The sequence below is a fragment of the Mytilus galloprovincialis genome, chromosome 3 (assembly GCF_965363235.1).
Source record: "Mytilus galloprovincialis chromosome 3, xbMytGall1.hap1.1, whole genome shotgun sequence".
NCBI lineage: Eukaryota > Metazoa > Mollusca > Bivalvia > Mytilida > Mytilidae > Mytilus > Mytilus galloprovincialis.
In genome coordinates this window covers 59,660,541-59,687,852 of record NC_134840.1, presented here as the reverse complement: position 1 = coordinate 59,687,852, position 27,312 = coordinate 59,660,541, and the positions used below count along the sequence as shown (strand labels likewise).

Sequence of the window (27,312 nt, the reverse complement as noted above, 5' to 3'; positions counted from 1 at the left end):
CTGTTTTATAGTACGAAAATAAGTATAGGATGCAAAATGTGCAATCTAAAAACAGCATTATGTATAATTTAAGTAACCAATTATATGTGTGTGTATATTATATTTTTGGCACTAGATTTACAAAATAATGCCTATAGTATAAATTTTGTTATGGTCCAAGACTAACCTTAAATATTTAATGCAATACAATTGGATGGCAATCACTTATTGACAATAAAAATCATTTCATTCTGAACAATGTAAAAAGTGCAAAGATTAACAAGCAACACTTTAAACTTTCAAATTGAGACCTAAAGACAATCACATGATACTCGCTCTAAAGGAAGAATAATCAACAGTAGTATATAAATAAAGGCAACAGTAGTATACCACTGTTTGAAAGACATAAATCAATTGAGAGAAAACAAATCCGGGTAACAAACTAAAACGGAAGGAAACACATCAACTATAAGAGAAAAACAGCAAAACAACAGAAACACTGAAGTGCAACAAAAACAAAAGACAATGCAACAAACACAGAAACGAACTATAAGATAACAAATGCCATTATCCTGACTTGGTTCAGGACATTTTAAGAAGATGGTGGATTGAACCTGGTTTTGTGGCTAGCAAAACCTCCAGCTTTTATGTGAACATAGTAATTATTTTAGTTATATTTTGTTATTAATTAGGTCTTTTATTGAATCAACGATGTTAATGACAGATTTTTCTATTATTTTTTTTTCCAATTTTCAAGGTTAACAATTTAGAGCTAGACATTTATAGACTCTATTGTTGATGACCGTATCTATGTTTGATTTTTTTTTTTTTTGGTATTTCGTTGTGTCACTGTCTCGTTTACGTATACAACCACATTTCTTAATAGAAAATCATATGTTTTCTAAATAAAGACCATGCTGAAGTCTGAAATTATCCTTTGCATAGTTTGTTTAGTTTTTGTTAGCACTTTTTCTGTGTGTGTGATGTATTCAGCAACAATATTTAGTAGCATGAGAACTAACAATAATGATGGGTATCTTATCTCATAAAATTGTCAAATATTTCCCTTTTTGTAAATCATTTTCAAAGTAAAATTTAAAAACAGATTGGAACATTTATTATAAAAAAAATAAACACGAATAAATTAGTATGGTATCGTACAATTGGTTTTCTTTAACTTTGATGTGCCTTCATTCATTCTTGGTTTCATCTAATAACCTCCTACAAAATAAGAAAAAATCATAATGTATCGTCTATGAACTCTATGTAACTATTATGAGTATACATCAGTAAAATATAATTCAATTATTGGGACATAAATATCTCGATTATATTATTCAATATTTTTAGGAAAAGAACTAACATATTTTTCCAGGAAGAAGAATCTTACCATTTTTGGAAATTAAAAGACTAAATGATTGTTCTAATCACACACAATATCTTATATGAATCATGAAGAACAAAAAAATTTTGTTTTATTTCAATTTTGAACTACTAGTATAAGGTAATAAATAGAAAGTTAATGATGAATAATTACAAACCTTTTTTTAGTCCATTGGTACCAAGAAAACCTCCCATTTTTCCGAATCCATTGTTTCCAAATTTTGGATATCCTCCTAAACCTTGCATTCCTAAACCAGAACCAAAACTGTTCCATCCTTCAAATCCCGATGGATATAACCCAGAATCCATCATGTCTTTCATATATCCACCAGTTCCGCCATTGATTTGTCCGCCCATTCCACCTTTTTGATATCCAATATTTCCGCCATTAAATTGTCCTCTCATTCCACCTTTTTGATATCCAACATTCCCATCTTTGAAATATCCTCCGGTTCCACCTTTCTTATATCCACTATTTAACCCGCGGTTCTGGAATCCACCAACTCCGTCATTATTTAGATATCCACCTTTGAACATGTCGTACTGATTTCCATATCTCATCATGCCAAAGTTGGAGTTCATTGGTCCATATCCTTCGAATCTCTGATATCCAGACTGAGGTCCGAAATTTCCTACAATTTGAAGTATACGTTATAAATTTACATATATATTGCAACACATGTCGAAACAAATTATAAAACAATTTTGGGTACTGTGGATTTATTTATTTTCCTGGGTACCAATTTTTGTGGATTGAGGAAAACTTACATGTTCGTGGGTATTTAATCTCGTAGCTTTGGTGAAATCTGCATACAAGCCTGTAGAAAATTGGGTATTTGTTGAATATTTAATTTCGTGGTTCATCTGCCCCAACGAAATCCACGAAAATTCGTATCTAACGAATAATAATGAATCCACAGTATCATGGTACATGAAACAAGCTTAAACAAAAAGGGCGAACGTTTATAGTTACTGATTTCACACAACAAAAAAAATCATATAAACATCAGCTGTGCGTGTTACAATAATTTTGAGATAAATCAAAGTTTCGAATTAAAAATAGAAAAATGTCTATGAATCTATTTCACACCAAGGTCACTTTTAAAAAGTATCGTGATTTTCACTTCAGCTCACGGCTTCACAGCTTCCGGTATGAATTGTGAGGTTCTTAAATATAGTACAGTGGCTTATTCTTAAATATGTGAACAAATTGTGAATACCTTAAAATAACTCGTATGTCCTTTAACGCTGAATTTTACAGAATATGTAAAAATTCCAATATAAACATAGTATAAAGGTTGTCTTAAACAGCAGAAGATTTTGCAAAATCACATTTGGTTTTCTGGGAATGTGTAAAGTTGTTATCAAATTTTCCATTGTTTTTGTTGTTTCCTTGTTTTCCTCTTGTGTATATAAATGAATCATAGCTACCAGGACTAAATTTAGTATATACGCCAGACGCGCATTTCGTCTACAAAAAACTCATCAGTGACGCTCAAATATGATCCGTTTGCCTCGGTTTTAGGCATGAAAATACGGATTTTTTTGTGTTATTAAAATTTGCTGTTACAAAATGATAGAAATTATTATGAATTAAGGAATGTACCTCCCTCATGCAAAGCTCTGATTCCTTTCACGGATTTGGCTATACTTTTTGGACCTTTTGGATTGTAGCTCTTCATCTTTTATATAAGCTTTGGATTTCAAATTATTTGGCCACGAGCATCACTGAAGAGACATGTATTGTCGAAATGCGCATCTGGTGCAAGAAAATTGGTACCGTTAATTTTATTAGTTAAGTAATCCGGATTTGTTATCTCTCAATCGATTTATGACTACTGAATAGCGGTATACTACTGTTGTCTTTATTTAAAAATGTATACTTTTAGATTCTTTATATTAATGGCAAATTGGTCTCAAATGAAGAAAACCTTTCATTGAAATATAATTGTACAGATATAATTAAATTTGATGTAAAATTAATTGTTTCATTTGTGTTCATTGTATTGTCTGGTTTTTTTCCTCCTAATAGAATTATAGTTAAATCAAATTGTCATAGAGGCATTTTTTTCAACTCAATGCATGTATTTGTACTACAAAATAATTCACCGATATATTTATATTTCCATTGAAATAAACTAATCACAATTTTGACAACGCATTCTTGTTAACTAACCTTTGTAGAATGTAGCAGAAGTACAAGCCAAGAGGGCAGCGACAACAATCAAACTCATCATTTTCGTGGGAATCTGAATAAGAATCATTTCTTATATTTTAAGATGTAAATTTAAAAAAATGTTTGGCATATGTTTCATAAAGAATTAATTGAGTTCTCTTTTTAAATATTTGTTAAAAAATTGAGACAAAATTTTTTTTTTTATCAATATCATGAAAACTTTTATATAAATAACTTACCGCTAGATATTTGGCAATTCAAGATGGGTATGGATTAGCTTGTGGTTTGTGTTTTAGCATCTCGTTCCTTTTATACAAAGTTAATCGTGGTTGAAAAAGATATGAATTAGCACCCATTGTCTATATTAAACACAGTAGTCAGAAAGCAATAAGGATGCAGTACTTAAATCTCCTTTGTTGTAGTATCACGAACCAAAACGCTATGAAATCTTGCGGTTAAATATATGTCGAACGGAAGCTACGACTAATAAAACCTTTGCATTGTAACTGGTAACATTGACATTGACACCTAATGTGTTTCATTACACAATAAATGTCTTAACGGTGAATTTGGTCATTTAAGGAAATACATTTTTACATATATACGGAGAGATCTTTATAATTCATTTAAACAATTACATTTGCACAACTATTCATGCACATTTTCTTCAGAGACATATAATACAATATGTCTCTTCTGAAATACTGGACATGCAATTCAACATGTCAAGATATCAAAAATATACGAAAATCAAACAAATACTATTTTAAGTTTTGTGTATGAGGGGGGGGGGAGGGGCAGGGGGGTCCCAATAACAGCAAAACAGCAAATTCATTTGGCTCATAACAGATAACAAGGAATTAAAATGGACAAAAACAGATAACAGTAAATGTAATATTAAAATAATTCGGTCTTTGACAAATCAGTATTTCTTATTACGGATATAATCCTTTGTAATGCATTCCATTTTCTATGACTTTGTTTTTAGTATTAATTTATGTATCTAGAATGTGTTTAAATTACTACTCAATATATTATAATATTTTTTATACGCTCGTTTACGGAACGTATTATGGTATAATGTTGTCCGTCTGTTGTCAACATGTCGGACATTAACTCAAAAACTCTTTAAACAATTTGCATTAAACTTTGGGAAATTTTTTTTATATCTATTGACGTGAGCTCCCTTTTTTTTTTTTTTTTTTTTTTTTATAAATTTTAGATTTTAAGTTTCTGGGTAATGGGTTTTTATTCAATAAAATTGGTGTTTTTTTTCCAGTTTTCTGATAATAATTATCTCAAAAATGCTTTCACAAAGCAAGGAATATGGTGAATTGTTTATATCTATTAACATGACGTCACTTTCAATTTTTATAAATTATAGATTTTACGTTTCCGAGTTAACGGGTTTTATAAGGGGGGATTTTCCAGTTTTCAGACATTAACACAAAAAATGTTTTCAGCATTTCTCATGAAACTTTGCTGAAATGTTTATATCTATTGTTGTAAACTCCCTTTCGATTTTTATTAATTTTCGATTTTATGTTATTGAGTTAAGGGATTTTATTCATTAGAAAAAGGTGGTATTTTCTAGTTTTCAAAAATAACTCAAAAATGCTTTGAGCAGTTCTCATGAAACGTTGGTGTATTGTTTATATATATTGACTGAAGCTCCCTTTGTTGCTAATAAAAAAAAATGACCTAAAAGAGTTTGAATATTCTGACTTTTTCTAAACGACCGTTTAATGAGGTGTGTGAATTTTACTTAATAAGACTATGAGGCAAAGTGGTATATTGGGTAGAAAAATCAAAAGCACCAAATATAAGCATGCAATTTATCAAGTACATGTACTTCGAACGAATTTTGACACTCCAAAAGCAATTTATTCCACTATTTTCAAAGGCCTTATTTGAACAATTTTTTTTATCAGCTGAGGTTTTTGATTGTACCAAGTGTACTAGTAAGTAGAATACATAGTTTAGTAGGGAAACAATGGCTTGAAACGAAATAAATATTTGTTTGTAATGAGTTATGTGCAGCTTCAGACCCAAGTACATGGTTGGAACTTCCACTGTACAATGCATTTGGTTCTGCTTTGAAAAGAATCAGAGCTGAGTCTATGTACCATGTTATATAAAAAGTTAAGTGGTTGTTAGGACCTAGTCCTTAATTGAGATCCTTGTCGGATATTCCTGGCCATATGTTTTCCTATTTGTCATATTAAGAATTGTTTTAATTTAACATGTTCGTACGGGAAACAAGGAACATCATTCTCATACAAAAAATTAAGATAATTCTAAATACACATTCATAAAAAAAATGGAAAGGATAATCATAAGATATACTTGAAAAAAAATGCTAACATTCCAATTTTCAATAACAGTTAACAGCAAATACATTATCACAATAACAGATAACAAAAAAACTAAAAGCCCAAAAACAGCTAACAAAGAATAAGACAGTAACAGCTAACAGCAAATATATTTTCAAAATAACAGATAACAAAGAATTAGATTGCCCCATAACAGCATAACAGTTAAACCCCTTGCCCCCCCCCCCCCCCCTCGTGTATGGTTATGTTTATTGAATGTGATTTTTTTCTCTATGATGATATAAACCGGTAATAAATCGAAATCAATCTTGAATGTGTTAAAAATATATTGGTCAGAAAAGTCCCATCTACTTGGAGTGATATTAACAGGATGGTTTTGTCTCAGAAAAAAAGGTATTTAGGAAAAACATTTTAACAAGTGCCTGTAGTGATATCCCGTCATATTCATACCGTATTAGACATTGCCAGATATGTGAATTATTTGATTGACTCATTGCTGATGTTCTGAGATAGAAAAATTTAATCTGAATCTTTTTTTTAATCATGAAATAATGATGTTTAAAGCCAGGAAACCGTAAATGGCTATGCCACAGATTTTGTTAAAAAAACATAAAGGCAACAGTAGTATACCGCTATTTCGAAAGTCATTAATCCTGGTTAAACACTAAAACTGAGGGAAACACATCAACTTAAAGAGGAAAACAACGAAACAAAATGTCCATCAACTCTTTGCGATAAATGTTGTTGTTCATGTTGACAAAGCTTCAAATAAAATAGTCTTTGTATGTTAATCTTACTAATAGCAGTGCCTTGTAAAAAAACAATCGGAATAAATGAGCACTCAAATTATCCCACAAAAACATCATTTGACAAGGAGAAGTTTATGACGGGTGCCACATGTGGAGCAGGATCTGTTCACCCTTCCGGAGCACCTGAAATCACCCCTAGTTTTTGGTGGGGTTCGTGTTGTTTATTCTTTAGTTTTATATTTTGTGTCAATTGAACTATTGTTTGTCTGTTTGTCCTATTCATTTTTAGCCATGGCGTTGTCAGTTTATTTTCGATTTATGAGTTTTGCTGTCCCTCTGGTATCTTTCGTCCCCTTTTATGGTGACACAAGTCCTTCATGGTTTCAATGAACATTACATTGAAGAGCAATTCTGAGGACTTACTTTGTTTGTATTTGAAACCTCAGCTTCACAAAATTCCGTACAAACAACAGTACATTGCTGGCTCATCTGTATATTCTACGAATTATCCATTGGATCTTACTTCAGCGAAAGAGGGTCTACAGAAATACTGTGAAACTGTCGTATTGTTATTAACCATATGTGTATTCTGAAAAACTCTTTAAAAACTTCTGGATAATTTGAAACTCGATATTTCTCGGATATTTAACCCTGTATACTACATTTCCCCATGTGAAATAGAAAAATTATCAAAAAGAAATTATCCACAATGGTTTTCAATACTGTAAATTCAGAAATTATTGCGTGCATTTATTATTGCGATTTTGTCATTATAGAGTAATATGCGATTTTTATTTTTGCGATATTGAGAAAAATCCTATTAAAGTTAAATACTAAATTTCCAAAATGCGAGTTTAAATTATTGCGATTATAACCCTGTCGCAATTTTCGCAATATTAAAAACATTGCAATAATTTCTGAATTTACAGTATAAAATAGTAACATACGCTATAAATCTATTTCTTTGGGTACCAAACAGCATATGTTGTTAATAGTGAACAAAAAGGTAAAACATGCAACACAGGAACAAGTGATCAGTATTCTGGAATTTCTTGCACATATTTTTTGAATTTGGAAGTTTAGACTTTACTACAAATTGTTGGCATTTCTTTGGGAATGATTTTTGTGCCTCTATTTGCCGTCCTCTTCTCATTTTCTTATGAGTCAGAGTTTGTTCAGACACTTGTAAAATACAAGACCAAAGAAGCCAGATCACCTAATTTCACTTTAAGATATATTGATGCTGTCCATCCATTAACAATTCCAACTTTTCTGGTTGGGTTTATTTAATATATCCTTCAGAACTAGAAATTGAAGAAACAATAGACACAGCTTCATCCGCCTCATTTTTAGACTTATATCTTGAATTTGACATCAGCGCTCATCTCAGTACCAGAATCTAAGACAAACAAGACTATTTTTAATAATAACAAAAATACATAACTTCAGGGAAAACTCAAATGGGACACTTATCAAATGGTAATATTAAAAGCTCAAAAACATCAAACAAATGGAAAACAACTGTCATATTCCTGACATGGTACAGGCATATCTTTATGTAGAAAATTGTGGTTTAAACCTGGTTTTGTAGCTAGCTAAACCTCTCACTTACAGGGGCCAACATAATCTTATAATCTTAATCACTATAAAAACAAACAAATCTGCCTAAAATTTGTTTCTAAACAAAATATGAAGATAAACAATTATAATATAACAGGTTTACTGCAGTTCTGTAGTTGTTTAAAGTCAAAGTCTATCGTCATCATTTCAGTGTTTCATAATTTTCTAGATTTCTCAGGGGAAAACAAACTCATTTATTTATACCTTATATGCAATGAATTATTAACTTCAAATAAACGAAATATCAAAACATTTAAACAGGTTTTAATATATTTATTAATTATCTAGTTCTAACTACTTGAATTTACGTAGTAACATTGCATCATGGATTGTATGCCCGAAGCTATTGATTTCATAAGCACATCATTAATTTATTATACATGAGAGTTGTCTCATTGGCACTCACACCACATCTTCCTATATCTATTTACCCCTTTTTTACAGTCATCTCCAAAATATATTCTAAAACACTGTTTTAATGTATCTCCTATGGTATGAATTGTTCATAATGAAATATGTTTTTTATATAAAATTGACTGCATACATACAGGTAGTGAGCGATGTAAACAAGCACTTTGAAGGAAAATCCATAAAAATAAGGCTTCAACATCAAAAAGGGTATAAATGTTGATACCTATAAGTATTACTGTAATATTTTTTTTTAAACTTGAAATTACTAATCATATTTTTTTCTGGACTTGTTTTTGCAATTTCTTATCAAATTTTCATGAAAAAATTATTACATTCATTGCCGTTTCTTTTTAGTAATACAACCAGATGCTCTGCAGAGTGCAGCTTTATAGGACCGCAGAGGTTGAACCCTGAACAGTTGGGACAAGTATGGACACAACATTTAAGCTTAATACAGCTCTGAATTTGGATTGTGATTAAATAGTTGACACAACATAGGTTTCTGACAAAGAATGAATGTGGTATAAGAACTTAAACTTAAAATTTTTAAAATTTTAAATTGGACATTTACCTATTATGGTCCAATATCCAAAATCTAAATACATGGTTAGATTCAGCATATCATAAAACCCCAAGAATTCAATTTTTGATGAAATCAAATAATGTTCAATTTTAGACCCTTAAGACCTCAATGTGGACCAAATTGGTAACCTGGCCCAAATATTAAAAATCTAAATACATGGTTAGATTTAGCATATTAAAGAACCCCATATATTCAATTTTTGTTGAAATCAAACAAAGTTTAATTTTGGACCCCGATTGGACCAACTTGAAAACTGGGCCCATTATCAACCAGGTGCTCCGCAGGGCGCAGCTTTATACGACCGCAGAGGTCGAACCCTGAACAGTTGGGGCAAGTATGGACAAAACATTCAAGCGTGATACAGCTCTGAATTTGGATTGTGATCAAATTTTTGACATTACATGGTTTTTTTTTACACAAAACAAATGTCAAGATTTTACAAATCAATTAAAGATTTCTTCTTCAAACTTTTTAAATCTAAAATTAAACAGTTGACACAGCATAGGTTTCTGACACAGAATGAATGTGGTCTAATGAACTTAAAAGTTTTTTTTTTGCCTTTGAGCAATTCACTATGCTGTTGAATATTAATCCTCTCAAAAAAATGTTTGAAGAAATTTTCTTTTTATTTATGAAATCTGAAATGAGAAAAAGTTAACCCCCCCCCCTTTTTTTTCACATCCCCGCTTCCCTTTTTCCAAAACTGATATTAATTCAAATTTCTAATGGAGTTTGCAACAATAACTACTCTTTTAAATACATCATAAAATATTAAAATGTAAAATAAAGTGTTTGTTATCACTGAATGGTAAAGATTGGTTGGTAGTAAAAGTGAATATACATTGTTTATTGTATAAAACAATAAAAAAACTTCATCAGCAACATTTTATATTGGCAAATTTCCAATGAAGTTATTTACATAAAGTTATTGGCAAATAAAAATAGAAAATGACATCATAGTCATGTCTGGCAAATGTCCAACATACATTATCTAAAAACATTTTATTGGCAAATTTCCAATGAAGTTATTTACATAAAGTTATTGGCAAATAAAAATAGAAAATGACATCATAGTCATGTCTGGCAAATTTCCAACATATATTATCAACTACTATTCTATACAAAGAAAGATAACTCCAATTGAAAATTAATTGCTATTGCACAATATTGTGCAATTAGATATTTCTTGCTATTGTGCAATACTGTGCAATTGAAAATTTCTTGCTATTGCACAATACTTGATATGGAATCCTGATTTGGACCAACTTGAAAACTGGGCCCATAATCAAAAATCAAAGTACATATTTAGATAAAGCATATCAAATAAGCCCAAGAATTTAATTTTTGTTAAAATCAAACTTAGTTTAATTTAGGACCCTTTGGACCTTAATGTAGACCAATTTGAAAACTGGACCAAAAATTAAGAATCTACATACACAGTTAGATTTGGCATATCAAAGAACCCCAATTATTCAATTTTTGATGAAAACAAACAAAGTTTAATTTTGGACCCCAATTTGGACTAACTTGAAAACTAGGCCAATAATTAAAAATATAAGTACATTTTTAGATTCAGCATATCAAAGAACCCCAAGGATTTAATTTTTGTTAAAATCAAACTAAGTTTAATTTTGGACCCTTTGGACCTTAATGTAGACCAATTTGAAAATGGGACCAAAAATTAAGAATCTACATACATAGTTAGATTCGGCATATCAAAGAACCCCAATTATTCAATTTTTGATGAAATCACACAAAGTTCAATTTTGGACCCTTTGGGCCCCTTATTCTGTTGGGACCAAAACTCCCAAAATCAATACCAACCTTCCTTATATGGTCATAAACCTTGTGTTTAAATTTCATAGATTTCTATTTACTTATACTAAAGTTATAGTGCGAAAACCAAGAAAATGCTTATTTGGGCCCTTTTTGGCCCCTAATTCCTAAAATGTTGGGACCAAAACTCCCAAAATCAATACCAACCTTCCTTTTGTGGTCATAAACCTTGTGTTAAAATTTCATAGATTTCCATTCACTTTTACTAAAGTTAGAGTGCGAAAACTAAAAGTATTCGGACGACGACGACGACGACGACGACGACGCCAACGTGATAGCAATATACGACGAAAAATTTTTCAAATTTTGCGGTCGTATAAAAATCTAAGTACATGTTTAGATTCAGCCTATCAAAGAACACCAAGAATTCAATTTTTGTTAAAATCAAACCAAGTTTAATTTTGGACCCTTTTGGCCCCTAATTCCTAAACTGTTGGGATCAAAACTCCCAAAGTTAATCCCAACCTTCCTTTTGTGGTCTTAAACCTTGTGTTAAAATTTCATAGATTTCTTTTTTACTTATACTAAAGTTATTGTGCAAAAACCAAGAAAAATACTTATTTGGGACCATTTTGTGGCCCCTAATTCCTAAATTGTTGGGAGAAAAACTCCCAAAATCAATCCCAACCTTCCTTTTGTGGTCATAAACCTTATGTTAAAATTTCATAGATTTCTGTTTACTTATACTAAAGTTAGTGCTAAAACCAAGAAAAATGCTTATTTGGACCTTTTTGGCCCCTAATTCCTAAACTGTTGGGACCAAAACTCCTAAAATCAATTCCAACCTTCCTTTCATGGTCATTAACCTTGTGTTTTAAAATTTCATAGATTTCTATTTACTTATACTTAAGTTAGAGTGCGAAAACCAAATGTCTTCAGACTACGACGACAATGCCAACTTACCAATATACGACCAAAAAATTTTCAATTTTTGCTGTCGTATAAAAATGATTCTTTCATTCTCACATGACTGTATTCTCACATACAACATGTTTAAACCGTATAATGCACATAGCTCTTTCACTGTTTTATCCAATATCACACTCAAACAACAAAAGCTGCATTTAGTAACAGTGATACATTCATTTTTCATACTTGTCAAATTCAGATGCATTTCTATTTACTTTTCACCTCCACACACTTATCTGACCTTTTCAAGTACCGTTACAAAGCCTAGACTTGCTCATACTGAAAGGATAAAAGTGCTTTCCAAAAGGCAGTTCTCTCTACAACATCAAAATGAGCATAATTAGTGCTTTCAAAAGGCAGTACTCTCTACAACATTAGAGTAAGCACAATTACACAGAACTCTGACACTGTACATTGTAAGGCTTAATATTTAATACATTTAAGTTCTACCAATATCATTCATCACTAGAACTACTACTAGACGAGTCACTTGACATAAATCCAACATCTTCATTTTCTTTGTTATGTCCCTTGATTTCTGATAAGATTCCTGATGTAGAACTTAATGAGTGATGTAATTCTGATGTGTTCTGCCATGTTGTTGTTGATTGTGATCCTGGACCATGGTCTGTTAGAAATAAAAAAAAACCAACATAAATGTCAGTAGTTGTAACACCAGGCGATGAAACCTATCATTACAGCAAAATGCATTGAGTGTGTAGGTAAAAGGTAGAATCTTTGGTTAGCCTGCTTGTTAGCTGAACTGTGAAGTTATTATTAGGTTAGGTATACTACCCCTCCTTTCAGAGTAGATTTCTCCAACAAATAACCAAATCAATCTGTCTGTACGACTAGACTACTCCTACCTTTATTAAACACTCAATGCATTTTGCTGTTACACTTTAGATTTGATTTAATCTAATACAAGTCAAAATAAAATGGATGACAACAGGTTCATACTTTATTTGATGAACCCTTAAAATTATTTTCAAAGCATGTTCATGTTATATATGTATATATATGTTATTCTCTTTCCTGAACATAAAAAAGTACTGGTAATGGCCAATACCAAAGTGTTACATAGACAATAACTGTTTAGTGTCTTTAAATATCAGTTGTATTTGTACGAAGCTAGGAAACAAGGTGTATGCGAGCTTTTAGCGAGCTATTACACCTGTTTCGAGCCGAGTACAAATACAGCTGATATTTAAAGACACTAAACAGTTATTGTCTTTATCCTGCAATTAATTCTGTATATTATTTGTGTTTTGAAAGACACAAAAACACATGTTTCGCATTTATTTTTGATTTGAAATCCCTTGAGGTCATGTAGTAATACCATGTACAGTAATCACACATTCAGCTGAAGACGGGTTCGCAAAAAAAGAATCTCGAATGGTCAAAATAATATATCGCTCAAAGTTAATAATTATCTATTTTTACATAACAACTAATTTCAGCAGTAAAAACAAATAACAAAACACTGTTCAATTTGAAACAGGAGTGTACGAGCTGTCCTACACTTCAGATTCTACATTCACTAAACATGCATGCTGAAATTGACATGGTTGGTTTTGTTACACAATCATACACATTCAAATTTTGATATCGATAATTGTTATCGTAGAAAACACTGCTGTTTATTTGTGTATTTTATCAGAAAATTGGTGTGATTCTTATTGCTCTAAAGAAACGTTGGAAAAGAAACAGAACGTATAAAAGAAATTGTTAATTCGCATTTGATACGTCGTTAAAATGCAATTGCAATACACCATCTGAGGTCACGCGGGTTCATACAATACTCAGTCTGACAGTGGGCAGAGCTTTAAATCGAAATCTGTATAGTATACAGATACAGCATAGCATCTGTATAGTAGAACACCCAATTGCAGCATAAAGACTAATAAATCATTCTTGATCGCTTAGAATAGCTAGTATCAATGTTTATATAAAATTCATCTTTATGGCAGGAATACAATGATGTTTTATCTGATTATCTTTTTCCAGATTGAACACATTTAACAATATGATATAAACACATTACCTACCTATTGGGGTATTAGCTGATGACCAATTAAATTTTAAATTAAGAAATATATCTCCCTCATGCAAAATCTTATTCCTTGCCCAGCTTTGGCTATACTTTTTTGTACTTTTTTGTTTATAGCTCTTTGTCCTTTGAATAAGCTTTGAATTTTCAAATAGTTTGGCCTCTAATACACCGAAGGAACATTGATTGTCAAATTGTCTACCTTATGCAGCAAAAGTGGTACACTTTATGTTATTACTAAACACTAGGTCTTAATTTGACCCCTATGACTGTTATATATGATCCCTATTGATATTTAAGCTGATGACCTATTATATACATGTATATAATTTACTAGACATTGGTTCTCCATATGACCCCTGTAACTGTTAAGATGACCTACCCATTGATGTATTAGCTGATGATCTATTACTAGACATTGGTTCCCCATATGACCCCTGTAACTGTTAATAAAATTAACGTTATCAATTTTCTTGCACCAGATGCGCATTTCGACAATACATGTCTCTTCAGTGATGCTCGTGGCCAAAATATTTGAAATCCAAAGCTTATATAAAAGGTGAAGATCTATAATCCAAAAGGTCCAAAAAGTATAGCCAAATCCGTGAAAGGAATCAGAGCTTTGCATGAGGGAGATACATTGCTTAATTTATAATAATTTCTATCATTTTGTAACAGCAAATTTTAATAACACGAAAAATCCGTATTTTCATGCCAGTACCGAAGTACTGTTAAGATGACCTACCCATTGATGTATTAGCTGATGATCTATTACTAGACATTGGTTCCCCATATGACCCCTGTAACTGTTGATGACCTACCCATTGATGTATTAGCTGATGATCTATTACTAGACATTGGTTCCCCATATGACCCCTGTAACTATTAAGATGACCTACCCATTGATGTATTAGCTGATGATCTATTACTAGACATTGGTTCCTCATATGACCCCTGTAACTGTTAAGATGACCTACCCATTGATGTATTAGCTGATGATCTATTACTAGACATTGGTTCCCCATATGACCCCTGTAACTGTTAAGATGACCTACCCATTGATGTATTAGCTGATGATCTATTACTAGACATTGGTTCCCCATATGACCCCTGTAACTGTTAAGATGACCTACCCATTGATGTATTAGCTGATGATCTATTACTAGACATTGGTTCCCCATATGACCCCTGTAACTGTTAAGATGACCTACCCATTGATGTATTAGCTGATGATCTATTACTAGACATTGGTTCTCCATATGACCCCTGTAACTGTTAAGATGACCTACCCATTGATGTATTAGCTGATGATCTATTACTAGACATTGGTTCCCCATATGAACCCTGTGACTGTTAAGATGACCTACCCATTGATGTATTAGCTGATGATCTATTACTAGACATTGGTTCTCCATATGACCCCTGTAACTGTTAAGATGACCTACTCATTGATGTATTAGCTGATGATCTATTACTAGACATTGGTTCCCCATATGACCCCTGTAACTGTTAAGATGACCTACCCATTGATGTATTAGCTGATGATCTATTACTAGACATTGGTTCCCCATATGAACCCTGTAACTGTTAAGATGACCTACCCATTGATGTATTAGCTGATGATCTATTACTAGACATTGGTTCCCCATATGATCCCTGTAACTGTTAAGATGACCTACCCATTGATGTATTAGCTGATGATCTATTACTAGACATTGGTTCCCCATATGACCCCTGTAACTGTTAAGATGACCTACCCATTGATGTATTAGCTGATGATCTATTGTAACGCCGCCTCCCTGGTGTTAGAGTCGGCCACCAGAGAACACAGGGTCACAAAGAAAAAAAAAGAGTAAAAGAATCTATAAAGTGTAAGGTTCGACGTCCACTGTTTACCGTCGGACCAAAACACGTTAAAGAAAGGGAGATCGTATATGTACTTGTGTTTATCTATAGTTATGAAATAAAATATCTAAATAAATAAAGTTTCATATTTTATTAGTACGAAAATAAATAATCTCCGTTGGAGAGGCTGGGTCTTGCAGGTTCTGTCACTGGTCTGGTCGAGTTCCCGGTAATGATTGGTTTTACTTCGACATACAACACTAGTATATATTTCTCAACAGTCAAGTCTTAAAGTTGTCACTTATTTGGACTATTTGTATAATCTCCCTATATAAAGATTTTATTATCCTATTTCACTTTATACCACACCAACTTGGTATAATCAAAACATCGAAAATATTAAGTACCGAGACCAACAACTTTAGCACCGTGAGCCACAACCTTAGCACCTCACCGGCAACCTTAACACCGTCACCGACAACCTTAGCACCGTCACCGGGACCGGTGACTGTATTTGTCACTGTCACCGTCACCCGTATTTAGCACCGTCACCGGCACCCGTATATAGCACCGTCACCGGCACCGACAATCTTAAATTAATACAAAGTTAATTTCCAACGCTTGTCTGTATTTCTCAGACATATTCCAGCTTCTATTTAAGTGTGTTACTATCCATTCATTGTTAACCCAACACTCCTCGATTCTGTTGTTGCTTTTGTATTTATACTTTCAACTGACCAATGGCAGAGCTTGTTATATATTGTTTACCAATCGGAAACCATGGATCACACAAGGGAAATTCCCGTAATGTTGATATTATTTGTAAACATGGATTGATCTTCATCAATAAAGATGGGTTTTGACTTTAAATCTATTAGTAGATCATAAGAACAGTTTTATTTGAGTTTAGAGTATAATAAGGTAACTACCGCGAAAATACGGAATCAGTACGTGAAATAAAACTTCTTAACAAACTAACATACACAAATCTGTCGTATCATGGAAACAACAGTAAAAATAGTAAATTACAAGTCTTACATTACTTGCAACATTAGACATCTCACTAACATCTATCGTTTATCCTCAATAATTTCAAGAAACTATACAGGCAAAGGCTTACTATAAAAAGGGGGGAATGCCGGCATTACACTATTACTAGACATTGGTTCCCCATATGACCCCTGTAACTGTTAAGATGACCTACCCATTGATGTATTAGCTGATGATCTATTACTAGACATTGGTTCCCCATATGACCCCTGTAACTGTTAAGATGACCTACCCATTGATGTATTAGCTGATGATCTATTACTAGACATTGGTTCTCCATATGACCCCTGTAACTGTTAAGATGACCTACCCATTGATGTATTAGCTGATGATCTATTACTAGACATTGGTTCCCCATATGAACCCTGTGACTGTTAAGATGACCTACCCATTGATGTATTAGCTGATGATCTATTACTAGACATTGGTTCTCCATATGACCCCTGTAACTATTAAGATGACCTACTCATTGATGTATTAGCTGATGATCTATTACTAGACATTGGTTCCCCATATGACCCCTGTAACTGTTAAGATGACCTACCCATTGATGTATTAGCTGATGATCTATTACTAGACATTGGTTCCCCATATGAACCCTGTAACTGTTAAGATGACCTACCCATTGATGTATTAGCTGATGATCTATTACTAGACATTGGTTCCCCATATGACCTCTGTAACTGTTAAGATGACCTACCTATTGATGTATTAGCTGATGATCTATTACTAGACATTGGTTCTCCATATGAACCCTGTGACTGCAACATATGGGCTCCAGCGGGGATATCACTTCCCTTTCCTAAAAATCCTAATCGCATTTCAAAATCTGTAGGATATGGTCTTCTAGGATCACCTGCAAATTAATATATATATTGTTAAAGTAAATGTATGTGATGCACAATTTGCTACACTTACTGAAAAGGTACAGAGCCTGACAATGCAATCTACATTGAGAATAATTAACATTTCTTTACAAAAGCAAATATTAGAAAAAAGTTTTGAAGGAAACCACTATATCTGACAAATGTTGAAACATAATTATTCCAACCTGCTTTAACACAAGTGAACAAGAATCTGACAATTTTTATGTCAATAAAAAACTTAACTAAACACAAAAAATAAGTCATTTACAAGAATGACAGAACCAATGTTTTAATAAGAAAAATACTAAAAGAAAGGTATTGAATTATCATAAGGAATAGTGCTACAAGGGTGTATTCAATCAATGTCTTCAAACAATTTGTCCAGAAGATGACGAGTTTAAATGGATGTTGAAAGTTTTGAAAACTAATCAATGCACATATCGATAAGTCTTTAAATCTAAATACAGGTGAAAAACGTTACACACTCACAGGCTGAAACTTCAATTAAATTAAAAGTCACTTCAATGTGAACAAAAAGGGGTAATAAATCAATATCTAACCTCAAAAACAATTTTCTAATACTACAAAATAGATCACTTTAACACCAGTTTACAATCTGATGACGATTTTCTCACCTGGGGCCCATGTAGGAGGTGAAGCAACTGCATTACTGGCACTGATCCTATGAGCAAACTTTATTAGCTCTTCAGATGACACCTTTTTCTTGTTTGCCTGCTGTATAGCATTCAGTTTTTTCTTGGCTTGATATATGGCTGTTGACTACAATAAAAACCAAATTCTTCAATATATTGTATTTAGAAATTAGGACATCCAAATGAATCCCAGACACCTAATTTTATTTCTTACTTTATTTTCATCCATACCACTGTCATTGACAGTTAGGGGTAATACTCATACCAGTATATTTTATTAACTGATATTTGTTTAGAGGTTGAAAATTAAATAGCTAGTATAAGTACATTTTTCGAGAAGATTAATGGGAGATTATTCAAACTTTTAAAAGAAAATAGAAATGTTACAAATTTTATTTATATATTACTCGATTTATTTCACTTGACTGGGCGGAGTTTAACCGGTTCAATCATAATAAACCAGCCCGTCTATAGAAAGGTGTTTTAGGATAAACCCATTAATGAAGTGTCCAGTCATTCTTTTATAAATTCCTTTGTTGACACTGATAGGTGATTAGAAATCAGCAATAACTATAATGCCTCTCATCCTTATCACACACATCTTCAAATAGACTGTCCGTATGCAAATTAAAACGCAAGCTCCACCCGATCAGTTGAAATAACATTGGTAATACAAGTCTATAATTATAAGCATCTTCTAGTAAGGGCTATTCCAGAAAAAAATGTATAGGGGTTGGAAGGAACATTATATTAATAATACATGGGTGATGGGAATCAGAGCAACTTTTCACACTATAATACTCAATTACAATTGTCTGGGTGGCGGGTGCTGACAAAAACTGCCTTCCAACCCCCCCATACATTTTTTTCTGGAATAGCCCTTACTAGAAGATGCTTATAATTATAGACTTGTATTACCAATGTTATTTCACTTGACTGGGCGGGGTTAAGAAGTTCACTTATTTAAGACCAGTCCCACTATAGACAGCAGTATTGGGATAAACTCATCAGTGAAGTGTCCAGTTATTCATCCCATATTATACACTCAGTTCTTTTGTATATGTGTTTGATGACACTGACAGGTGATTGGAATTCAATATCAATTATAATGGCAATCAACCTTAGCACACACATTTTCAAATAGACTGTCCTTATGCAAATTAAAACATAAGCTCCGCCCCCCCCCCCCCCCCTCCACACTCCATAATAAATACTAGTCGTATTTAATGTCACAGGAAACGATGCGTTCGTTGTTAACTAGTAACCTTGCTTTGTCATCGCTCCGCTTGGTTCAATCTCAGACCAAACATGTTTGCAGGTCTACGTATTATCATCCTCTGCGCTTGCCGTTGCCGACGATGCGCTAAGACGTAGACTTTTTACGAAAAAGTTGACAGCACTTTTCTGCAATTTATTCATCTTGTTTACATAAACTATAAATGATCTTAAAGGAAAGACCACGTATACTGCTTTGGAAATGATTGGACCATGTTCACATATCCTCACCCTTACATTCAGACACAACATATGCAATTACATGTATATATATATATTTTTATTTTAAAAAAAATTTTTTGTCAAAATGATGTGGATGCTTGAGCATCTGAGCATACATGCAAGCTACGCCACTGCCAGATATGTTACAAATTTTATTTTATATACAAGTCTATAATTCAGGGCTCACACTACTTCAGAATTATAGGGAGAAGTGACTTCTCTTTTTGAAACTGATAGGGAGAAGTGGTGAGATTTGAAAGAGAAGTGCTCATTCGCGCGGTGCGATACAATGTTTGGATTTTACAATAGTATAAAGGGCCATATGTAAATAATGTTCTTTTTATACTGTTCAATTCATATCTGAGTAAAAAAATTACAATTAAAGTAACATTTGAAATTAAAAGTTGTTTAAGCTTGTGAGAAACTACCAACTAAATATCTAGCACTAAAAAAATAAAAAATATTTAAAAAAATGTAAAGAAATTATAATATATCAATTACAATTTAATTAAAAATTATCTTGTGTATGACATTCAGTGTTTCTCATAAAAAAAATATAAAAGTTATTAAGCTGGGCCATAATATATTGATATTAGTATAATAGTCTCAGAGTTAAGCAACTTTAATCAATAGTTTGAAACAATCCATAAAAAATATAGGGAATTATATACACCAATCAATTAGATGTAACCAAAAGTCTCTTCATGCGTGTGGAATGCGTAATTTTTCCCTTTGGGATCAATATTCTTCTATCAGCTGTTCCATCCGTGCGTCCGTAGTAATTATTGTAAAAGTACGGATTTCGGTCATAGCTGGTCCGGTTCAGATCCGGAGATTAGAAATCGGTCAATGGCGGATGAATGCAAGAAAATTTACAAAAATAAACGATGTTTGACAAGTTATTTGGAAAGGAACATGACGTTTTTAATGCAATAAATGGATTAAAATTTACTGGAGGCAACTTTTATCACGTTTAAATGAAGTAACAAACTTATTTTGCCGCCGAAATTGAGGTTGTTGTACGTTTTCGAGTAACAAGCACCGGTACTTGCGGAAATGCACGAAGTGATAAAAAGTTGCATTTTTATCAAATAACCTGCTACACACTGCGAAGACAATGCTTCAACCTCTTTTCAAAAGATAATGAATCGTTTATGTCTGAATTTCTTTAATTATCAAGAAAAATTTGATGTTTTATCAACTTGGTAAAAATTGAAAATGTCCGATGACGGAAGCGACTGAAAGCGACTGTCGTCAAGAACAGGGCGACTTGTTTTCGCTTTTGGGGGTCGGGGAAAGCGAAGTGACGGTCGGGAAGGCGACTTCTTCGCCCAAGTCGCCTGGTAGCGTGAGCCCTGCTATAATTATAAGCATCTTTTAGTTAATTAAAATGACTTTTATATAATCCAGTAAATTAGTTGCTTTTATTTGATGAAATCCAAATCTATTTATAGTCGCCGTCACGTAAAATTGGCACCATGTTTTTTGTCAAAATTTTCTTAAATATCAACCGTGTTTACTAAATAATAATAAGCAGAATCAAATATCATTCCAAAAATTAACTACTGTCCTACCTTTTATTGTGTTTTGCACTGTATAATCCTGACCTTCACATAATCCAAGATTATTTTGTATGGTGGAATCCGACATTGTTATTACCGAAAGTGTTGCCGTGGAGTTCCACGTGCTCTCCATTTTCTTGTGTCCCTCTGAGCTTTTCGTCATCTTTACGTAAAAAGCGCGGGAAATTGTATCATCAATGACAATGATATTACCGAAGAGTAACGAATGTTATGGAATAAGGGACCCTCATAGAAACCAAGATGGCGGTTATACAATGTAAATAATCTTGAAAAATGTGAAGGTCAGGATTATACAGTGCAAACACAATAAAAGGTAAGACAGTAGTGGATATTTGGACAGGATTTTACTTCAGCTAAATGAAAAACATCATCTTAAGTAAAGGCTGATATTTAAATTTTTTTTGACAAAAAACATGGTGCCAATTTTAAGTGACGGCGACTATAAGATTTTTGAAAAAGCATTTTACTTGTTGAAAATTATATTCAGGTGTATATTCAATTTTTTCTGTAGAAATTGCCTTTTTCTGTAAACACTAGAACTGTTGTCATACCAGGATTGTTTCAGCTTCCTTTAGACTGGTCTGTAACTGTTTTATATTGGCATCTCTTTTATCTACCTCTGTTTTTAATTCATCTATTGTTTTCTGTATCTCTGCTTGTTCTGCCGCTGTAATATTAAAATCACAATCAGTCTGTGTTAAATATCTGTCTAAAATGTATATACTATTCTAATCAACTTGCATTGATATTATATAAATAACACATAGCTGAGAGGGTTATAGAGCAGATTGTTACCCTGAGAAAACATTGTGAACCGCTGCAAAGTCAAGGTTGACAATGCTTTTTTGAGGGGTACCAATCTGCTCTAACACCCTCTGAGCTATGTGTTATTTAATTTATTATATTGAATGTCCTATCATTAGTCTTTTACAGATTAATTTTATTTTTAAAGTTTTTTCTATGACGTCAGGTATATAAAAAGGTTACTGGTATTAGAAAGGAAAAAAAAAGTTAGGCAAGATGTTAATATTTGTATTTTGACAGTCATATAATAAAATCTGAGCCAAAACATAGAATTTAAGCATTGTATTTAATTACTTGATGTAAATTCAATTCATTGTCATTTAAATTGTCGATTTCTAATTGGGTAACATTCAAAAAAATTGTCACCCACTCAGCAATGTGATAGATTAAATTAACACCCTCTTAGTAACCAATCAAAATATGGCATTTTAAAGTGAAGTATAATAAATATAATTGTTTTAGATTCAGCGATAAACAAAAATTTAAATGCCATTCCTAATATCATCGATTTTTTACTTTAATGGAATGGACTTGAGTGGTTCTCAGTCAATATATAGAGATTCTACCAATACATACGGTGTGATAAGATATTTCGCATCTGAGACTTAACTTTCAAAAATTGTAAAACTTGAGTTTGCTGCAGGTTTTAACATTAAATATATTTCAAATTGAACTCTTGAAAGAAGAGTAAGATCCTATTCAACAGGAAATGATGGAATCTGTTTCCCTTATTATTTTAGAGGATATCTGGAGAAAGTAATTTCTTCTGATTTGATGGAATCTGTTTCCCTTATTATTTTAGAGGATATCTGGAGAAAGTAATTTCTTCTGATATGATGGAATCTGTTTCCCTTATTATTTTGGATGATTATCTAGAAAAAGTAATTTCTTTCTTTTACAATGATCTTCAAAAAGTAGTGGTGATTTCTTTCAGTGAGACCTCATCAGGCATAGTTGCCCCTTTCTGCTTGAGGTCAGGTTAGCTAAAATCAGATGATATTTAGAAAATTTTACATCATACCGGTTATTGTTTTTTGATAAAAGAAAAACTAAGATCATGCATACCATGATACCACCCCTTGATAATTTATGGAATAATAATATCTCTTTAGGGAGAGTACAGCTGAGCATTAATAAAATAACTTTTTGCATACCTCCACAATTTTTCTCACCTACCTGTTTTTAATGATTCTTTAATTTCTTTATCCTTATGGACTAGTAGGTCCATTAGATTCATTGTATCTGGGGCATCAGGTCTTTGCTGTCCTTTGGGAGTGCTAATTATCTCAAATAATTCCCTGTAAAATACATAAAATCATTCATTACATTTCAATGAAAGTTGCAAATAAAGTCAAGTTTGAAGTTTTAAATCTGGAAAAAAACTTGTCTTTACCAGAAACTTTCAACACAATACTTCTTTTTTTTTTAAAGAAAAGCAATATTCAGTATACCCAATGAAAAACACAGGATGGTCCCAGATATGTTTTAAAGATAAATGCATTAATGAACTTTATAATATAGTATAAAACTAAACTTTGCAAAGGCTTATATGACTCACATGGTTTTAAGTTTTCACATATATAAAATGTGCCATAAACCAGGATTTTTAAAATACATGTAGTCATATTATATGATATACCTTGGAGAACTTGATTATTTCTATTCGGAATAGAATATCATTGAACTAGACAATGCAGAATATTTCATAAGATTTTAAGTTTAGGAATCTTATTTGCTAGTCTATTCTCCTAAAATGAGAACTCTTTTACATCATAAAGGTGACAAAAGAAGTATTTACTGTAAAAAGTTAAATTAAATTCATCCTCATCAAAACAAATTACTGTCATGAATTCCAGACTACATTTCACTGTGTCCATGACTCATGAATTTATCTTTTATTGAGAACCCTGATAGATGATCACACCCTTTCTGTACTTGATCACTTTTATTCTTGACATTAAGGATACTGAAAAAAGGAATTTAGAAAGGAATGGTGTGTTATCTTTGTACATTTATATATTCTGACAGTTAGAGAAGTTTATTTTTGTAAAATTAGCCACACACATAAATAAATACATTTCAAAGCAACTTATCATCCAAAATCATGGCATAGCAAGGACTACAGGACTTTCTGGAAGCTGCCTTCTGAAAGCCTGTATCTGATTTTAAACTTAAATTGGTTCACTGCAGTGAAGAGCAGTACTATTGGTAGGAAGTTAATAGAAAACAAGGGAAAGAACCCTCTTGAAAATATAGTCTGGAATAAAATTAATGATTCTGGAAAGGGCTGTGTACACCATCATCTAGAAACAAATATTTATTACTTAAACTTTCTCCAGAGCCCGAATATAAATCTAACAATTATTTTGATAGCGCATATAAATACTGTTTTTGAAAAAAAACAAGTACAGTTTATTTAACAGGAAATGCATCTGATAGGCTTTTCAGTATAAAGTTGATATAATCCTGAACTTTCCCAGACTAAGGGAAATTTCTGGGTATTGGAAGGGTCTGACTGAAAAATGATCAGAACTCAGCACATTATTTGAAGCGTTAATAGTAAGTAGATATATTTTGTCATTTAAAATGGCCATCAAGTATGATTTATATGATGTGAACTATTTAATAGTGGTTTGTGAAAGTTATTGTAACACGGAATGGCATCAGCGCCATTTTTGTATCATCCTGTTTGCATTTTGAACCCTTCTGTGATGGAATGAATGCAATTATGAAAAATTTGAATTGAAAGATCACAAATTCAATAAACTGATTACTAAGTTTGAATGACATTTTTTGATAGTATCAAAAATAATTAAGATCAAGATAATAGTATGTGAGTATGTACATGTATATCACATGTCCATTTCCATACAGGTGTAATACCACCAAATCATGGTACGTCACATCCGGTTGTATACGAAAGTAGGTCGAAAAAAATATTCCCTTGAATTTGACAGTTGTAGGTAATTAATCCTACATTTTATTGCAGTAAAACCATTTCTGTGTCATAAACATATGTCTTGGGTATTTCAAAACACCACTTTTTTTTATTATGGATTTGTATAGAATTTTTTTTAATCTTGAGGTTACATGGTGACTAAACCTTGTACACAGATAAAATAAGGGGAGAAATTTGATTGGTTAACTTCCAATGATGGTTATTTTCTTATATGCAATGAAATGTTATGTGAATTTTTTTTCTATAGAACTGGATAGGATAAAACTTGACTCATGCCAAGTATTTCTTTATTTAAAACAAAGATAAATTCTGCACATTTTTTTGAAAAGTGCAAATTTATCAAAGACTAATAGGGGAAAATCAATGGTGGTATTACACCTACACGTCATTTGTTAACTAAGACAAGATTGTATAATCAGCTTTCTCTAATTCTTCGTCAATTTATACCTTTCTGCACCCATTGTATAAAAAAAAAATATAATCAACGAGTGGTTCGTTTGATCTCAGTACTTCATTGGTTAAAATCTGATTATGACGTCGAATTTTCTTGCTTTCCTCTTAATTCTTATTGTTACTGCATGAAAAAAGGCGACCATGCCTGATGATGTCACATAGAAAGAACACATCTTTTTGCAGATCATTGGAAAAGAAGAAGAGAAACAGATTCTACCACCAAATCTCGTGTAATACGATATTTATCCACTCTCGACAGTTAAATTTTAAATATTTAAAAGGCTCGGGCAAGCCTCGCGTTTTAAATTTGAAAATTTAACTGTCTCAAGTGGATAAATATCGTATTACACTAGATGCAGTGGTAGAATCTATATTTAATAAGGTAGTGTCAAATCCCGTCAATTTATAAATATATATATATTTATGTATCTTGCCAAACAACAGAACAAGGGCCTATGACTATGTCTATTGTTTTAAAAAGTACAATTTACACGATGTAATGTTATATTTATTCCTGTACTTTCACTTTCTCATTGTTGACGTCAACTTCCGCCCAGCAATTGTTTTTATAGTTTTGAAGTGGGTAGCTGTTTACGTACACATTGCAGAATAAGAAGATTAATAGTTTAACTTGTTTCATATTTTATAAACAGCATACATTTTACACACTATTTTACTGATCTCTGCATCAGGTTCTAAATATATACTTTGCCCTATATATAGATCGTAGTTTCCCATTTTAAATATAGCGCGATCGGCAATTCAAACACATAAACGTTGGTTGTTCATTTGTTATTATTTTGTGAATAAACTGTGTTGTATATTTATTATGTTTTGATATTTGATAATAAAGTATTGTATTTTTACATGTTGTCTGCATAAAAACGTAACTGCCGTATAAAGTTGTGGTAATTGTTTAATGAGACAAATACTTGTTGTGAACCCCATGTAAGATTTTACCCGCTCAGACTTTTGGTTTATTGTTTTATAAATAAGTAAGTTCACAACAAATGCATGTCGTTTCGTAACCTGGTCATTTCGAACCTGGTCGATTCGTAACTACATTGATTTGTAACTGAGACGTTTTGTACCTGGTGTGGTTATAAAGTGTTATTTTAAATTAATTAGATTAAATGAAACTGTTAAAGTTATTATTTATAAATGATCAAATTGTTCATCTAATAATAACAATATTGTAATGTTTTTAATTTAAAACTTTCTTAAATCTTTTTAATTATTGGCTAATTGGTACGCTCGGTAACAGCTTTAATGTTTTTATGACAACTAATGACAGTTAATAAAAAATAATTATAGTAGGTGTAAAGTGATTAAGTTGATTAATGGGACATGAACCATGGCACATGACCTAAAAATAATTATTTTCTACTTTTTTCTCACTTTTACATGCCAATGCATAACCCTCCTCCTTTTTCACCCAGGCTGGGGACCGGCATTGACGGAGTTAAAGTTTTTATTTTTTTTTTTAGAACCCTTATCTTACTCTATTCCTTTTTCTTTCTTTCAGAGACATCACTATGTTTGCATGTTTATAGTGTTTTCATCCGAAAACTCC

The 27,312-nt window shown here is 32.1% G+C and overlaps 2 protein-coding genes across 2 annotated transcripts in view; both read right to left on the bottom strand.

The window, feature by feature from the left end:
* Positions 1–1,080: 1,080 nt before the first annotated feature.
* Positions 1,081–3,913, bottom strand: LOC143066494 (uncharacterized). Its single transcript, XM_076239406.1, has 4 exons — positions 3,778–3,913; positions 3,539–3,611; positions 1,521–1,994; positions 1,081–1,200 (listed from the first exon to the last, which is right to left on the bottom strand). Exons 2-4 carry the CDS (start codon positions 3,597–3,599, stop codon positions 1,190–1,192), a joined length of 546 nt encoding a protein of 181 aa, XP_076095521.1. The 5' UTR covers positions 3,600–3,611; positions 3,778–3,913; the 3' UTR covers positions 1,081–1,189.
* Positions 3,914–8,498: 4,585 nt separating this feature from the next.
* The window catches only part of LOC143068484 (mediator of RNA polymerase II transcription subunit 4-like), a 19,879-nt gene continuing 1,065 nt past the window's right edge, over positions 8,499–27,312 (bottom strand). Inside the window, exons 2-6 of the mRNA XM_076242579.1 lie at positions 23,504–23,625; positions 22,075–22,190; positions 18,426–18,570; positions 17,625–17,780; positions 8,499–12,607 (exon numbers count right to left, since the gene is read on the bottom strand). Coding sequence (XP_076098694.1) covers positions 12,435–12,607; positions 17,625–17,780; positions 18,426–18,570; positions 22,075–22,190; positions 23,504–23,625 — 712 coding nt within the window. The 3' untranslated portion in view covers positions 8,499–12,434. The remainder of the gene's footprint in view (positions 12,608–17,624; positions 17,781–18,425; positions 18,571–22,074; positions 22,191–23,503; positions 23,626–27,312) is intronic.